We start from the raw sequence: 19136 nt of genomic DNA on the forward strand, positions 1-19136 counted from the left end.
CGATCGCCCAAGCGGCTAACAAGCCGATCAGTGGTGAAGAGGATAAAAGTGAAAGATTATTTATTACTGTATTCCACACTATATAAGACTTTAACAAAGAAATGTACGATCATATAACTCCTGTTAAGTCAAAACAAAAGTATTACTAGACTTACTACACCTTATTAATATTGTTAAATAATATTCGTACAGAAACACTACTAGTTGAATAATGTGTAAAGCTTTTAATTACACAAATATCAGACATGCCATTACTTTAATAATTTTATCATTTTGTTCGCTATCTTGATGAACTAATATTTTACTTAACACGTGAATTGTGAAGAAAAAACACGTGACAGCGAACAAAATAAGTGATTACCCGGTACCTCCATAAGTACTAAACTGAGTACAGTACATAAAGGTGTAAGAGCATTATTGATACATATAGTGGGGCTTAATGCGTTAATCTTCTGGTGTAATGTACACATGTCTCGTAGTCGTATACTATAGTGTACTGTACAGTACTATATCATAATATCAGTGTGAAGAGAGTTTCTTGTGACAAGTGTTTGTTCTTGTTTAATGGTGCTCCGAGTTCAGCGTACATGCAGTATATATGAAATTAGAATTACAGCACTGAAATACTGCGGTACTGTATTACATTGTGGTGTGTCACCATTGCATCAGGCAATATCTATTGATAAATGGAATAGATATTATGCCGATACATTACTGTAATGAATTAATTTGTGTTTACAGGAGGGAGCATAGTGTAATGTTTAACCATATCTCTAACTTGCAGTATAAACCATTAAATTCGTGTATATAATTGTTGCATCTCCCATACACCATTCTTAGTCAGTAAATTGCTGTGTAATTAAAGGTTGTTTTTATTATTTTTTTACCCCAAAAATTATCACTGACAAGCGTTTTTTTTTTTACGGGGATTAACTCACCCGGGCACTAGTCACTGACCCACTCGGGGCCTGGGGCGAAAATGTAATAATTATTCATAGTAAATAAAATTTAGAATAAAAAGTAAAGTAAAATAATTTATGATAATAATAATAACACTGTAATAATAATAATAATAAACTATAAAAAAAAGTCAATAGTGAGAAACGCTGTATGTATATTGTGTTGTCAAGTAAGAGAAACAATTGATACCTTCAAATGTGTCCACGTGGCAAAGACTTTATCAATGATTTGTCATATTTTTGGTCAAATATTTTTCAACCATTAATATGTGACTGTTTACTGTACAGCATACTTATGATGTTGCAACATTTACTGGGCGCCGGGGGAGAAGACACTGTAGTGGACGTCTCCCCTACAACTGCTTACAACTGCGTAGTCACGCCACCACCTGTTACCGTCTTCCCTAGCAACCAAGCGTATCCGCATTCCAATGTCGCCGTATCCTAGCAACCGAGCCAAAAGACCGGCGACTTCTCGGGTTTTCCCAACATGACTCATAGCGGCTGCTGGGTATACAAGCTCTGTCTCTCCATTGAGAATTCATTCTGACCAACCTTCTTGAACAAGCAACACCTCCTCCTCCGCCGCTGCCTAGCAGCCCCTCGCTTCTCCTCGCCTGCCTGGCGGTCCTCGCTCTCGCCAGCGAGCATGGCGACCCACCAGCCGTCCTCTGAGCTTCCTCACCAACCAACTCTCATTCTGCCCATTTTCCTGAACAAGCAACACCTCCTCCAGCAAGCTCCTAGCTTGCCATATGTGACCAAGTCCCAGGTTGCTGATCTGGTCTCTATTGTAAATTCTCACTCATGACTTATTTTTTCAATTTTGTATTTTTTTATGGTTATTATTTTTATTAGTTTTATTATTTTATTTGTATTAATTTGCTATTAATTTTATTAATTGTTGTAATAATAATAATAATAGATATTATTATTATTATAATTATTTATTATTATATTTTCGCCCCCCAGGCCCTGATGTGGGTCATTACCTGTGGCCGGGTGGGCTAATGCCCGTAAACAAAAACAAAAAACAAAAACAAAAAGTTTCATTCACATTTTTTATTTTTTTTTAAACAGGATTGGCCCACCCGGGCACAGGTCACTGACCCACATCGGCGACTGGGGGGGCGAAAATGTAATAATAATAATATTAATAATAATTAGTTCATAGTAAATAAAATTTATAATAAAAAATTTAAAAATTAAATAATAATAGCTTTAATAGCATTAATAATAATAATAGCAACACTGATAATTATAATAATGAACCATTAAGAAAAAAAAAGATCAATAGTGAGAAACAATATACAAGGTATTTATGTTGTGTTGTTAAAGTAAGAAACAATATAGACCCTACAATTGTGTGTAAATGAGGCAGCAAGTCAGATTATCAACCTGGGACTTGGTCACATATGGCAGCAGGGACTACCATTAGACAACACATTATGCTTCCAATATCTTCCCAGACAGTAGTACCTCCCTGTTTGGTAGCTGCCTACTACCTGCAGCTCAGAGAAAAGATTAAAGCATTGTGTGTTGTGTTGTGTTGTCTTGCATCAAATTTTCAACTTTGTTTTCTTTTTACAGTACAGGGGGTCCCCGATTTATGAACGTCCAACTTACGAACGCCCGCCGATACAAACGAGGTTAAACTTAAAATTTACAGGAAAGTATTTTATTTACTTGATGACTTATTTTTTACTTTCATTTATTGTATTTCGTCATTTTATTTCTATTCTTGTCATAAATTAAGTGATTTTACATGTATATAAGGACAAAGGCTATGATGTAGTGGGATTTTGAACATTGTTTTGTAAGTACAGTATGCATATAGTATGTGTTCCAACTGACGTACAAATCCGACTTACGAACGTCCTCGGGAACGGAACCCGTAGGTATCCCAGGGAACCCCTGTATAGTAAAAATTTCCTCTAGAACAATAAGCTGTGTCAGTACAGTACAGGTATGTTGACAGTCTCCTCAGAGCAGACACTGAACATCCACACTCTTGTGGTAATATAATTTTGTCTTCAAAAATTATTGAAACAATTCCCTGAAAATATATAGAGAAATAAATAATATTCTTTCAGTAAAATCGTCATATTACAAGTTTATTTTGTTTCAGCTTCTATCGACCCAGTCTGGATGCCAAGAATTTAACACAAACACAAACATGACATGGACTCAAGTTGTCTTTATTCTTCGTACAAAACATAAGTTTCACAGATACAAAGAAGCAAATTTCCTTACACAATATATGACTTAAAGACAAGACTTACAATTATTCTCAACTTTCCTTAACTCACAAATTTCAAGTTTCATCAACAATTTCTAATAAGTTTCATTAGATTTTTAAACCAATGTTCCAGGTCAACTTATAACATCCCATATTACTGAAACTTCCTCCATCTGTCACACTGTATATTTTTTATAAACCTAAATCTAACTCTTCATTTTACTTCATTACAAGACAATCTCTTACTCCTACCAGCCGCTGTACCTCCACTGTGGATCATTATAAGTCGTGGGCTTGTTTCCAGGAAGGAATGATCGTCTGTGTGTGTGTGTATATAATACATGTACAGTATATGTATGTATTTGTGTGTGTGTGTGTGTGTGTAATAATAATAATAATAATAATAATAATAATAATAATAATAATAATAATACAGTAATATCTCCGTTAGCCAGAATCCCTCAAACCCGGAACTCTCCGATAGCCGGAATTGAAATTTTCTCAGAAAATCGTTCCCAAAGCTGGAATTTTCCGGAAAATTCCGCCTTTGGGAACGATTTCCCGAGGGGCACATTTTCTGGAAAATTCTGAGAACATTTTCCTGAAACCCGGAAAATTCCAGGGATGGGGGATGGTTTTTTTCCGGGCTTGAGAGATGAAAATCAAGCTCATTTTCTGGAAATTCTGAAAAAAAAATTTCCGTTACCCGGAAAATTCCAGGGAGGAAGGATTTTTCCCAGCTTTGAGAGAGTCGTCTAGTTACCCGAAAATCTCTCATTCCCGGAAGTGCTCTGCACCAATTGTTCCGGCTAACGGAGATATCCCTGTAATAGTAATTAACTAACGGTTTATTGAGAAAGTTCAGCAGCCCAAAGGCAGAAAATATATATTAGACAAAAATTACCTATTACATACAAAGACATGGGTGGGTGGGTCGTTTAACAAAGGCTTTCAGTACTACAAGGAGAAGGAACATGAACTGAACATACAAATTATTATAGTTGATGGTCCGGGCCGGTCTCTTGCTATACTGTGTGAGGTCACGTGGTGTAGTGACTCGTGTGTGTGTGTGTGTGTGTGTGTGTGTGTGTGTGTGTGTGTGTGTGTAAAGACAATGGTTGGAAGTGTCATGTGCTGAGGTAGCCTGTGGGTATGAAGTACTGAGGATAAAGCATTAAGCTGAAAAAGTTAGTGATATAAACCTCCACAACAAATGATCCAGCTTAACTAATGTGTACACTTATGAGGTCAATATGAACTCATTAATATCTTTCTTATACAACTAATAACCATGATATTCTTCTTGAAAAAAATTTCAATACATTTTAATCTTCACAAATGTCTACAAGGTCGGTACGTTAGGAGAAGTTTAGGACAGGCAACATTTGCATTGCATTTGTACCTAACTTTACTGGTTGTCCCACAGCAACATTGGCAGAGGGAGATGTCATATAATCTTTCTCTCCTGGAAAAAAAAATATATAAATGTTAAATTAAGTCACATATTCATGCCTATCAAATACCTTTCTATTGACATATTTCTTTATTACATTATGGTTCAGTGTGTATTACTGTATAAACAGGTAAACATTATGGTTCAGTGTGTATTACTGTATATACAGGTAAACATTATGGTTCAGTGTGTATTACTGTATATACAGGTAAACATTATGGTTCAGTGTGTATTACTGTATATACAGGTAAACATTATGGTTCAGTGTGTATTACTGTATATACAGGTAAACATTATGGTTCAGTGTGTATTACTGTATATACAGGTAAACATTATGGTTCAGTGTGTATTACTGTATATACAGGTAAACATTATGGTTCAGTGTGTATTACTGTATATACAGGTAAAATACAACCCTTTCCTCTTTTGCTACTATAACATTCTCTACAGAGGTACTCCAAGAACTTACCTCTTAAGAGGGCAGACTTAAGGAAGTCTGTACATGATTCAAAAGACATCTTCTGTAGTGGTGAAAGAGAGGTGTTTAACGCTTGCCGAGAACAAGCTTTGTATCTCCCCTCACAAGTGAAGTATTCAGCCAGGAGAGTCAAGTGGCGGAAGTCAACCTAGTGAGAAGACTTACAGTATTAGTGAAGCATTTTGTGGGCCAGGAAGAAAGCTAAAATGTTAACATGTGATACCCCCTGAGCACCTCTGAGTGAAGGTATATCTAGGAGTAACAGCAGGTCACATTATCCAGGTAGACATAATGTACAACTCACTACAAGCAGCAATTCTCTCCACCAGATAAACAAAATATATCCCAAGAACCAATGTTTAGTTTTGGGCCCAAAATATTCTAAGCATGAGCCAAACTTTGACAAGATTTCCTGTGGATGATATAAAATATATATTAGCTGGGAAATGAACCAAATTAATAGTTTTTGACAAGAGTTTATACTAATATCAACATGTCATACTGTACTATTAACTGTGGAGGCAAAGTTTTACCTTGATATCATACACAGACTGTACAGCTCGCAGCTCTCTGATGATGGAACGCTGAGCAGCCTCAATGCCGTATATCTCAGCTACCTGGTGTATGTTGTTGGTGTACAGGCAGTTCACATTCAGCATGTGCTCATACTGAAACATTTTCTGCAACACACAACAACAAACACCATTTAGTGTTAGGTTAAGATAGAATAGGTCAAGTAAGTCTCAAGTTATGATATGTTAGATTAGATTAGGTTGCCACACTTATACCAACTTGTTTGTATTACTAAAACTGTACTTCTGTATTATCTGTGGTGACCAATGTTGTGTGTTACTTATGGTGACCAGTGTTGTGTGTTACTTATGGTGACCAGTGTTGTGTGTTACTTATGGTGACCAGTGTTGTGTGTTACTTATGGTGACCAGTGTTGTGTGTTACTTATGGTGACCAGTGTTGTGTGAAAATAAGGAATTGGAACCACCATTATTTGTGACCCAGAGAACAATAAGCAACAGATATTAAAGTTTTACAGTGGAATCTACTCATAAAAAGGAATTGAAAAGCAGAAACTTATAATAATGTCAAAATCACTGGCAGCCATCACACTTCTCTCTCGCACAATACCTTTCAGTGTCAGTCTCACAATATTTCCTCTTCATTTGCAGTATTTATGCCTTTCTCAGGTATTTTTTATTTGTATTTTATTATTATTATTATTATTAATATTATATATCTTCGCCCCCCAGGCCCTGATGTGGGTCATTGACCTGTGCCCGGGTGGGATAATCCCCTTAAAAAAACATTCTCAGAGTAGTACTACCATTTCTATATTTTCCAGAACAATCAATTTAAGAGAATGGGTTTGGTTGTCAACATGGTATATTATAAAGACATTTATTGTGTGAGGCAGAAAAAAATACCTAGTGCATTACTCACAAGAATATTGACACCATCTACCCTCAGTAGAAGCGTATCATCCTTCTCCACGACAAAGACTCGACGAATACCACGAACATAATGGATGAGAGCACGTTGTGATCTCTGGCGCACGATTGACGGGATGTCGTAGTTGCCGCCATTTATGGGGAGGACGAGTGTGACCTGTCAATATGTATCAGTAATTAAAACATAGACACGTTAACAGAGTGCATACAGGACAGTGTTGTAGTCACTTCACAGCTCACACAAGACACCAAAGTTCTGGAGACTTATACTGTACTCACTTCACACCAAAGTTCTGGAGACTTATACTGTACTCACTTCACACCAAAGTTCTGGAGACTTATACTCACACAAGACACCAAAGTTCTGGAGACTTATACTCACTTCACACCAAAGTTCCTTCTCTCTGTCAAAGTCATAGTCAATGATCCAGCTGTCACTGTTCAAGAGCGTCTCCTTGCGTACCTCTGCTTCTTTTAGACTAATGCCCTTCTTGTGCTTCCTCACATCTTCACCATCCATTATATCCTGAGGTAAACCAATATTGTACCATTAAAACCTTTAAACCATTATAATCATAAACCATTATAACCTTAAACCATTATAACCTTAAACCATTATAACCATAAACCATTATAACCATAAACCATTATAACCTTAAACCATTATAACCATAAACCATTACAATATAACCTCAGATTATTTGTCTTACCTCCTGTGATTGATTCTCTTCTTCATCTTGTGGTAAAAGTTGCTCCTTCACTGTCTCCTGATCACCTTCCTCCTCTGACACCAACTCAGCTTCTTCATCTTCAGAATAATCTTGTTCTTGTCTTTTTTTGCTTCTTGATGATGAAGTTGCGTCAGTATCCTCAGGTGCCTGGTGGAAGTTAGGTCCAGTTTAATAGACACACTCACACAATGATCTGGTTACTTAAAGAAACTGGTTTAGGTATGAGGCCTTTGAGAAACTGTTTCCCATACGAGTGTGTTATTAACCTCCTCCCTACCAAACCAAGCGGGGAAGTTTCGAGCTGTTCCCGCCTGAGATAAAACTGTCATCATTCAATGAGCTGTATGTTATGTTATAGGTATAATTTGTACTGTTTTGAAGTTTGTTTATTATCTTAGGCACCACACTGTAGAGATTCTCTGATCTGTGTACTGTAAATACATTTGTTTCTCACTGCAACTGACTGACCCAAAAAAGTTCACTTCCATAATGATTTACAAATATCAACATTTGGGCACTTGCTGTCAATATTCTAAGTGAGTCTACAAGAAAAGGATCTAAATGTTTAGTTTCAGATAAAACTAAAACATTCATGCTAAAAATATCACTGTGAAAGAGTCCAGTTGAAGGGAATGACCCATCTGACTTCAGTAAACTGTATACAGCCCAGCAGAGGCTATGGATGACAATGTTGAAAATCAAATAAGGCCACTGACCCTTCAACACTTAGGAGTCTTAAGTAAGAACTTCAAGAGGACGAGAGTCAGTGGGAGGCCAAGAATAACATGGGGAAAGGTTGTGGGTAATGACCTCAGAGATAAGGACCTGACAAGAGAGACATAAAGAGACTGCACAGCATGGGGAGCAGCCATCAGGCAATCATGCCTAACCCTCCCAAGCACGGAAAATGGCCACAAAATGACGGCGAAGATGAATGCCAATTATTTTCCCACAGTTGATAATATTATATAGTACGACAAAGTTAATTAATATAAGAGAACAAAGTGTATGTGAAGGCAACCTCCTGTTGGAAGTCATCTTCATCCTCTTCCTCGCTGCTCTCAACACCATAATTGGCTTTCATCTTCTTCTTAGACTTTTTGGTCTCTTTAGCAGCATCAAGTTCGATGTTGTCGTTGTTCTCATCATCACCATCGCTGTCTTTATTCTCCTCAGTAATTGTGGAGCTGTAAATATAAAAGAACCAGCCTTAGTTAAGTCATCAATGCCTGCAATGCTCTGTACACCAGTTATAAACTCACTGATTTCCAAAAGTAGAAGACACACTTATTATTCCATGTTAGTAAGTTAACTGTTAATGGTGTACACATGACTATACCAATATACTCTACATTACTACTGAAAGCTTCACAATTTCTGCATTCAAAACCAAAAGTGGATGAGGGGAGAAGAACCAGGGATAGGTCAAGCATGTGGAGGGGAGGTCATTCAGCATGGAGAGCCTGGTACTTTGGGGCAAGAATGAGACTCAGAATTTACACACTAGTGGAAACTATCCTTGCATGCTAGAGCTCCTTTTTGAGTACTACAGATACATAGTAATCTTTGAAGTGATCATATAAATTATCTGTCCTTAACTTTATGCAAACCATTAGTATAACTCATGGAAAAAGATGAAAAGATCATTTCACATATCTAACATTCCAAGGACTGTACTCTTTAATTTCCCTCAATTATGTACCAGAAGAAAAGGATCACTTGTGTTCTGATATATGGAGCACATGACAACAATTGAGTGATTTGTGAAATTTATGCCTTCCCAAGGTCACAAGTGCACAAAACATGTTCTATGGCTTGGTGTAATTTCTCAAAACTGTATTCACAATATTGACATAAAAATTTTGGTGGTCAGTCATATGATAATACTTCAGCCATGAGTGGAAAGTACAATGGTCTCCAAGCTATGGTGGCTGCAGAAAACGACTTGGCAACATGGATACCTTGTGTGTAACAGGTAGCTGCTGAATCCTGCCCAGCTGCTGTGAGTTTCATTTACTTTCTCTAGAGTTTATACACTTTTCACTGCATCAACACATCATTTTGAAACACTGACACATTCACTCAAAGCATCTGACAGTAAGGTGAGTGTACACCATACAGCAGTCATGCAAGGCTGACACTAGTAAAGCACTTATGCATGGTTATCCTTATAATTAAATATCTAAAGTACATTATGAGGCAAATGGCCTACATGAGTGCACATGCATGACTGAGACAGGAATATATTCAGTCTTCATGCATGAAATTTTCGACAAGGTTAACAGTGCAAATCAGAAGCTGCCGTGGTCCACCACAGTCAAGTTGCTGAAAAGTTTTGTTGAAGTCAAAATGTGAGTGAATGCTTCTTTGAGCACAAGTGGCGGGCTAGAGAGAAAACGGAACAACATTATAAGTGCAAACTGAAGAATGGTGACACAAGATCAGTGTGCAAATCAATCCATTAGATTAAAGTCAGCTTTCTGACACAGCAGCTCTGCTTATGAGCTAATCTGTTCTCCATTTGGCTCTTTGGGTCAACTTGAATTCTTCAGTCTTGAAGAGACCTAACACTCTGTAACAAAGCTTGTTAACATGTACAGTCTCACCCAAAAGTTTGTTAACTCTCCCAGCCAGCTATTGCTGGACTGCCTGCTTTAGATGTATGAACTTGAGTCTGTTACGTCGAACCTTTAGATTCATTCGTATCGGTTTCATGTTCTGGTTGGTACCGAGACAGTTTCAAATATCTGAAGCAGGCAGTGCAGCAGTAGCTGGCTGGGAGACCAACTTTTGGGTGAGACTGTATAAGATAATCTAGACCAAAGTCTTGGTATTGAGTTTGATCAGTTTGCTAAATTTCAAATGTATTCAAGGATGAGAAAGAAGATGATAGGAGCAAAAACAGTTTCTGTATAAGTTGATATTCAATAAACGTGCTCAGTGTATATTTCCCAATGTGGAAATAGTGCCTCATAAGCGTCTTGTGGTTACCAACAGCAGGGGTGAGCGGTCACTTGCCAAAAAAGAAACTTATCAACAATAGGTTGTGCATTACTACGGTACACAAACATGAGACACTTCAAACAACTCTTCCAAGACTTTACAAGAAACAAATCATACTAGATGTCTGATCAATGATGCAACTAATAGTAGCTTGTATGGTAGAACTGATTACTGTAAATGTCTGCATGCTGAAGGACAGAACTGTGCCATACCTGCCCCTCTAAACACTGTCCTTTCATATAGTGTACACAGTATAAAGAGAGCAGAGGCCATAAATTAAGCCTTTGTAAAAATGTTACTTTTATAAATGAGAAAAATATGGCATGAATTAACAGTTTACCAATCATACCTTGTACGGCAATGGATTTTTTATGCTAAAAATAAAAAATAAAGAAGGTACAGTACAGTATTCCCTTAACATAAAACAGGTCAGCAGGGCCTCCATCAGTCTTAAGTTTAACCCTTAGTGTGAGTCATCTATCTTGTAATATTAAAATGTTAACTTACCACATTTTTTTCGTTTTTCCAAAAGAATTCTTAATTTCTTTTAAGAGTATCTTTGGGATAAATTCACGTTCAACGTAGTTCAACACTTGTGATGGGTTGACGGCAAACATTTTCTTGTAATCCCTATGAGGTAGGAAGGTCAACTTGACCTTGGTCCGGCGGTGAACACGAAGTTTCTCGTCCTTCTCCAGACGTGAAGTAACTTCCAGGCCATGTAGTACCTACAGCAAGAAAACTTATAACAGATTATTCCTGGAATGCCCGGTTCTATAATTAACTCGGTGGCAACGAGACTTACATATTTTACCCATTGTAGAAAGTGCTAAATGGTATACAGTGACCTACTCTACCTATGGTATGTGGGTTAACAATATAATTACAGTAGGATACAAAGTACTGTACTGTACTTTATTAACAAACTCTCCAGTGCGATAATATTCTCCTTACTCAAATACTGTACAATAATAACTCCGAAAGCCGAAACACTCAGATAGCCGTAATTGACATTTTATTGGAAAATCGTTCCCAAACCCGGAATTTTCTGGAAAATTCCAACTTTGGGAACGATTTTCTGAGGGCCACATTTTTGGAAAATTCCAAGAAAATTCTGGGAATAGAGGGGAGAGGGGGGGTCCCACAGGTTTGAGAGATTAAAATAAGGCGTATTTTCTGGAAATTCAGAGAAAAACTTTCCGGTGCCCAGAAAATTCCGGGGATGGGGGATATTTCTACGGCTTAAGAGATGAAATAATGCATCATTCTGGAAAATTCTGGTACCTGGAAAAATTCTGGGGATGGGGGATTTCTTTACGGATTTGACAGATGACGTAATGAGCAATTTCTGGAACTTCCGAGAAAATATTTTCGTTACCCAGAAAATTCCGGGGATGAGGGATATGGCTTTGAGAGAGTCGTCGCATTACCCGAAAATATCTCATTCCTGGAGGTGATCTGTACCAATTGGTTCAGCTATTGGAGATATAACTGTACAGCAATACTGTATCTGGAGCTGGACTTAAATTTACATGTGTTTTGTGCACAGGTTCACCGGTACTGTTGTGACCCTTATCTTCATTACTGTCTGGCTTTCCTTATACAGGTGTTGACCATTATACGCTACAGGGACATCAAAAAGCCATCATAAGTTGATCAACTGTATATCGACATTAATAACTTATGGGGGAAAATAGGTTCTGGTCCTGAGAGCCAGAATTGGCACTCAGAGCGGTCGGTTATTTATTGACTCGTAACTTTGGGTAACTGTTGCCTCTAAAACTCCTGGTTTATAACAGGAGAGTTATGGTAACTGGTGAGTTAGTGGCAGCCATCAGTGATGAGGGTTACAGCTGGCTGACCACTCATACACTTAATGCAGTACAGTACAGTATAAATGTTTCCTTAGGTCCAACATCTGTTTATAAATTCTAAGAGCTACTGTATTCAATAACCTACAATAAAGACACTGATAATATTGAGTGTTAGTTGAGAAAGAACACTGACCACACACGACTCACCTTGGACAATGACACTTCTGATAACTTGACACGAAGGAATTCTGCCTGAGACCTTTTGACGTGAGGGTAGAAGGGCAGCTCCATGATGGGGGTCGAGATGTTCCTGCTGGCTGTTCTTAAGATCTCCACCATACGAGGCACACCTGTACTTTACACAACATGTTATTATAACAACAACAACTGGTCTTCCCATGCAATAACATCTCAGAGATAGGAGTCAAAGACAAGGTGAATAAAACTGATGAAGAAGATACAAGCAAGGCCCCAGAGTTGATAAACTCAAGTTATGCAGTCTGGCTAAGATAATGTGATGACTTTGACAAACATATTTGATATAAACCTTGGTTGACTTACTGCTTGTTGATTAAATGGGTTGGTTCATGACATATGAATTGAGAACCCTGACAGGACATAGGAATTATGTGAACCATATCTCCCTACTCCAAGGTTGTGACTTGAATATACTCCAGCCTACAGTTGGGATTCTTGTTTTTAACCAAGAACTTGAGACTGAGTTTCAAGCTCATCCTCTCAACAGAAATGAAGCAACTCATACTATAGTTATAAGAGAAAATAGTTCTTTTAAGGTTGGCTTAAATTTAACTTGATAGTCAGTGGTGAAGAGGATAAAGTGAACATACAGCAGAGGATTGTGTGAGGTGTATGTGTTTAAACTGTAATAGACCTAACTAGCCGAGTCTCCACACTAACAAACATCATACTGCCTCCTCACATACATTCACTTCCCACACATAAGAAGCTCTCAATTTTTCTTATTTTATAGTTTTATTTTATGTTTTCTTTACTGTATTTTTAAGTCACATTAGAGTATTGAAATGATTTTCCACAACTTTTATACTTTCATTACATAAAACAATAGCAACATGTGTTATGGGGAGTTCTATTATTACATATCATGGTTTATTTTACATGATATTAGATGCTCTTCACACTTGTCATTATCATGTACAGTCTATTACAACAAAAACTGTTAAGCAGTCTATTACAGGATTAGTAAAAATTGTTTAATCTCACTGTGGTGTAATAAAACTATGAAGAAAAAAAAACAGTGATCAAAAGACTAATTTAGAGTTGAAGGAACTGATCTTAGTTCAACCAAAGATCATGAACACAACATCTATACTATTAACTAACATGTACAGGAAAAATGCCGTCAACTAACCCAGCGTAACATTAAGTTCATCTCTGCCGGCAAAATGGAAAGTGTTCAGGGTCATCTGAGTTAAGGGTTCACCAATTGCCTGAAAGAAAAAGAAAACAAAAACTAAACACAAATTAATGAAAGAATCACTTACAATAAACCTTCCATATAGTGAACTTCTCTCTCCCTATAAGCCAGTACATGGAGGTTTAACATCTAACAGACCCTCAATATAATGGACATTCCTCTCCATAGTGTCCATTAAATAGGGGTTATACTGTAATACAACAGTACCCTAACAGTCAGTATACACACCATGTCTAACAGTCAGTATACAGTACATGTCTAACAGTCAGTATACACACCATGTCTAACAGTCAGTATACAGTACATGTCTAACAGTCAGTATACACACCATGTCTAACAGTCAGTATACAGTACATGTCTAACAGTCAGTATACAGTACATGTCTAACAGTCAGTATACACACCATGTCTAACAGTCAGTATACACACCATGTCTAACAGTCAGTATGTCTAACAGTCAGTATACAGTACATGTCTAACAGTCAGTATACACACCATGTCTAACAGTCAGTATACACACCATGTCTAACAGTCAGTATACAGTACATGTCTAACAGTCAGTATACACACCTGGGCACACAAAGCACCAACAGCTTCACCGGGATCGACCATAGATGTTAAAACCTTCATGTGTACAGACGTCGCCACTTGTTTCTGGGTCAAGTTCTGCTGTTGTTGTGGTTGCTTGTGATAATTCTCTTCATAGTAACGTTCAATAAGGTCATCTAAGGCTTCAGACACTACCCCAAGGTTAGAGGCGCCAGAGAATATGGAATTAACAGGATCTGGGCACTTGATGTTCTTGTTGTACCTGGGAATATGTGAACGTGTATTAACCACTTGTGTACGGTTTCCCCGCTCTTTTTCTTAGGTTAGGTCGAGTCAATTCAGGTCAGGTCAGGTTAGGTTAGGTTGGGTCAGGTAATGTTAGGTATGTGTGTGTGTGTGTATTAGAGTGGATATGAGACGCCTACAATAGGAGTGGCATAAGAGCCAAAATCATGATTGGGAGATATAGCCAGAGGCGTGTTCACTGGCCTTTGCTCTACATAATCAAGCCTGACTGAGTGTCGCTTACGCCGCCACAAGGTCCAGTATTCCATTGGAGGAACACACAACTAATACAGTATACCCAGTTTCATGAAAATTTGGTGATATTTATTGATTTATTTTTAATTTTTTTTTTTGGGGGGGGGGCGCATTTGGGGCTCAATTTTCCACAGGCAACATCCCTTCTGCGGTACAACTTTTGTGGAATTGAATTGAAACAGTTTATTTAGCCAGAAAAACACAGATACAGAGTGGATAATAATAACAATATTAACATGGCTGAGCCAGTTGAGAACCTGAGCTCTCTTTGAGGTACCTGATATATACTATACATTTATCTCAAGGAAGTATTATGTAACATTTAGTATCATCTGGAATAGTACAATAGCATGGTAGTAATAAGAACATATTACCACGGCTATCACTTCAATATTTATTTATTTTATATATTAAATATTTTTATATATATAATTTTTATTTATATCATAAGTACAGTATATACATAAATTACAGTGGAATTGAAAAACATAAGTAGAATGGGGGAGCAGTACAACATGGGTTGTACAGTAATAAGGTTGAACAAGAGGACAGAGCTGTCAGGATTATGACTTGTTGGCAAATATGTTTATTGCAATGGTAATTACTTATCTATTTACATGATAATTTCCGATAAAACGGTTTTGATGGTTCAATAAAAGCAGGTACTGTAAATATAGTAAGTGTTACAAGAAATATTAATACTTAGAAATCCACGCAGTAGTTTTCATGGCACATAAACTTTAAATGTTATTTACTTAAAACCCGCATTTTGGAGATATACCATTCCCATTCTAGGCACCTCATATATTGTACAAACATTAATACTAACTTTTTCTTTTCTTCTGGTGTCAATTGTTGCCACATGTCTTGTAGCTCTCTGGAGATGTTGGCACGGCCAGTGTCTTTGTTAAAGCCGCTACTCTCAACAGTGGCGGCCGTTTTCTTACAGAACTTGAGGAAGGCACTGTTACGGACCTTTCTCTCATTGGCCTTCTTGTGCCACTTCTTTAACTATAAATTTAAGAAGATGACATATTAATATTGACATTATTTCCAAAAAAATAAACATGTACTGTACAGTAATATAAACTCCAAACATAACTTGTCACACATCAAATAGTTAGACACACCTACTGTCACTAGTTTAGCCTGAGCAAATAAAACCCCTGACCATCCCCAGGACCACCGACACCTAACAACTCTCCATCTTCAAAACTGAAAATATATAATGAATATATATAGAGAGAAGGGCGACTTATATACAGTCATCCCCCGATATATGGAAGGGTTACGTTCCATAAAATTTTGCTGTAAATCAAAATTCTGATTACTGAACCCAATTTTCTCAAAGACTCCCATCACAGAAGAGACCATGGATGTGTGGGTAGTTAGGTCTATTACAGTTTAAACACATGCACCTCACACAATCCTCTTAGTAGTCATTTTCATCAGGTCTGTGACCATTATATTCATAAAAAAAAATTATTGTTGATTTGTGTACAGTCAGCCAAAGATCCAGCGACCCCATCCTGAGGCTCGTACTGGCAGTTTTACCTGGCAATACTTGGTAAAGTAAGGTTGTATGTAAAGGTGATTGTGATTGGTGGATCTATTTTCAGCTGCATTACTGTCAGGATAAATATTAAACAATACAAAGGTAAAAATTTCATAATAATAAACTATTCATTGTTATTTAAGATAATGAGAAGTTTCTAAATGTTCTTATATTTGCTTAAACAATGAAGAAAATTTAATGAGAGAATCTTGTGGCAGTCCTCGTTCCTCGTTGTAGTTGAGTTGCCAAAGTGGTGATGCAAAAATTTTTGACAAGGCATAAAAATGCACAGCGGATCATTTGTGTGAATGACCCATACAATCAGAGATGGACAATCAAAGGCAGTGAACGCATGCTGTGTCAGAATAATGCATCAATCAGTAACATTTACAAGAAGTCAGAAGAAAAGTTTTCTGCAATCAAAGACTTCCACCTTCTGGGTAAAGCAGAAAGTAAAATCCATTTGTAGGCATTTCTGCAGGCTGGATTCCAGAGCACTGTCAAAATCTTCTAACGCACCGTTTCTTAACCTCAGCACTCCCTGTAGTCAGGTCTAGGCAGTCCAGCATCCCTTCATCTGGTTGCAGAGACTACAGTTGCTACAGGGCTATAAAAACTAAGTTAAGTATTGTTTGATAATTTATTTTGTTCTTTCTCCAAAAATAAAGCCCTTTCCCAGCACTCATGAAATTGATTTCAGCACCCCAGGTTAAAAAATGCTGTTCTACTGTATAGGCCCCAATGCAAAAAAACCTCAGTACAGGCCAGCCTGCACCACAGTTCACCTGTTCCCCTGCAGAGTTGACACCGCAATGTTTTTCATCCAAAGTGTCCTCCGGTCAGAGGGCTATACAGAATCTGTCATTCTTGATACAGAAGACACCAATAACTACATGCAGGCAGCTTATGTTGCCCAGCAAATATCAGGAGTATTATGTCTGAAGAGGAAGACACAATTCATCACCTCTCGAAGTCTATGAGATGAGGAAATGGCGGCCGGCATTATTCCACTCCACGTCCTCACTGGCTGTGATCATAACTCTGGCTTCTATGGCACTAGCAAGAAACTGGTAACAGATCGTATCCAAAGTTCTAAGGAGGCACGTGACCTTTTGGCATCGTGTGGCTCAGAGCTGCCAGCCCCAAAAGAGGTCCTCGATGACTTGGAGCGGTCTGTGATCCGATACATCTATTTTGACGCCATGAACACGACTCTGGGAGAAGTAAGGGCAGCTAAGTGGAAGGCGAAGAAGAACAGCAACGTCCGGCTGGCACCTCACTCAGACAGTCTTCACCTCCACTTAAAGCGAACAAACTATCTCAGTTTTCTGCTGAAGCAACAAACCAAACCTCCAATTCCACCCGTCTCTCATCAAACATGGATGGTATTTGTTAGATGGCCTGCTACACCAGCCCCCCTTCCCACATCAATAACCCTTCCCCTGAATCCAGATGATGAAGACACTGACACAGATAGTGAAAGTGACAATGTAGATGCTGCTGATAGTGACAATGGAGATGCTGCTGATAGTGACAATGGAGATGCTGCTGATAGTGACAATGGAGATGCTGCTGATAGTGACAATGGAGATGCTGCTGATAGGACAATGGAGATGCTGCTGATAGTGACAATGGAGATGCTGCTGATAGTGACAATGGAGATGCTGCTGATAGTGACAATGGAGATGCTGCTGATAGTGACAATGGAGATGCTGCTGATAGTGACAATGGAGATGCTGCTGATAGTGGCAATGGAGATGCTGATGATAGTGACAATGGAGATGCTGCTGATAGTGACAATGGAGATGCTGCTGATAGTGACAATGGAGATGCTGCTGATAGTGACAATGGAGATGCTGCTGATAGTGACAATGGAGATGCTGCTGATAGTGACAATGGAGATGCTGCTGATAGTGATGCTTAAAGTGTATGATATTATTGTAGTAAACCCCAAAAAAAAAGGATGTTTAATTTTATTCAGAATATATCCCCCAGATACTGAGATCACAAATTATTCTCACATGGTGGTGTTGCATTAATGTAATCGGTGGTCATTATGTTCTCACCCGTTTTTATAAGATTTCAGAGTGAACCTATTTTGTATTCACGATCGAGGTGACCTCCTCAGCAGTAAAATAACTATCTGTTCCATTCTATTACGCTGGAACTAGTGGCAGTAGAAGCCCCATTCATGCAGATAGCTCAGTTGGTTCCTTAGTTATATACCATCCCATCAGATTTTTCTCTTCAAAATTAGTGTAAAAAAGTTCCCTTATTCATGATTCTAGTGTATCTAGTTCAAAAACTATCACCGGCCATATCGCGAAAATGACCACCGGCCGCCATTTTGGAATTTACGTTCCCGTGGAGTTAGCTGACATTTCTCAGAGGTACTATAGGAGCTAAATCTTGTTTGGATAGTTCCTGGTACACAAATCAACAATAAAAAAAAGGTAGAAATGGTCACAGATTTAATGAAAATAACTACTATCTGCTGTATGTTTACTTTTTCCTCTTCACCACTGACTATCACGTTAAATTATGGTAAGCATTTAATAACTATTTTCTCTCTTAACACCTGTACGAGTTGTTCCTGTCCGTGCATTGCCGCCCATTCACGACATACACGTCTCTGAGTCAGCTGGGTGGCTGCCTGGCCGAACTGTGTTGTTTACTCTCGGTGTTACCAGGACGGTGGTTTGGGGAGCTATTTTTGGTACATAAATATGAACTGTGCATCAATTTTATTATTTATTATAATAGTTTTTATTAATTTTGGAGGGAGGAAGGAAGAAAATCTTACCTACATTATTGATATTTTATCTCCTAAAATCTATGAAAAAAATCCATTACCTGTATAGTGAATTCTGCTTTCCATTTATCAGGGTTTACTCATT

At 37.9% G+C, this 19136-nt stretch overlaps 1 protein-coding gene across 2 annotated transcripts in view; it reads right to left on the reverse strand.

The window, feature by feature from the left end:
* Positions 1-4099: 4099 nt before the first annotated feature.
* LOC121875511 (DNA-directed RNA polymerase I subunit RPA1-like) overlaps positions 4100-19136 on the reverse strand; it is a 44213-nt gene continuing 29176 nt past the window's right edge. For both annotated transcript variants that reach the window (XM_042380077.1, XM_042380078.1), the window contains exons 18-29: positions 15514-15695; positions 14166-14406; positions 13531-13609; positions 12348-12490; positions 10834-11054; positions 8345-8510; positions 7303-7470; positions 6975-7118; positions 6585-6749; positions 5663-5809; positions 5121-5277; positions 4100-4663 (exon numbers count right to left, since the gene is read on the reverse strand). In XM_042380077.1, coding sequence (XP_042236011.1) covers positions 4557-4663; positions 5121-5277; positions 5663-5809; positions 6585-6749; positions 6975-7118; positions 7303-7470; positions 8345-8510; positions 10834-11054; positions 12348-12490; positions 13531-13609; positions 14166-14406; positions 15514-15695 — 1920 coding nt within the window. In that variant the 3' untranslated portion in view covers positions 4100-4556. The remainder of the gene's footprint in view (positions 4664-5120; positions 5278-5662; positions 5810-6584; positions 6750-6974; positions 7119-7302; positions 7471-8344; positions 8511-10833; positions 11055-12347; positions 12491-13530; positions 13610-14165; positions 14407-15513; positions 15696-19136) is intronic.

Source organism: Homarus americanus, unplaced genomic scaffold (assembly GCF_018991925.1).
Source record: "Homarus americanus isolate GMGI-L3 unplaced genomic scaffold, GMGI_Hamer_2.0 scaffold28257, whole genome shotgun sequence".
Taxonomy (NCBI): domain Eukaryota; kingdom Metazoa; phylum Arthropoda; class Malacostraca; order Decapoda; family Nephropidae; genus Homarus; species Homarus americanus.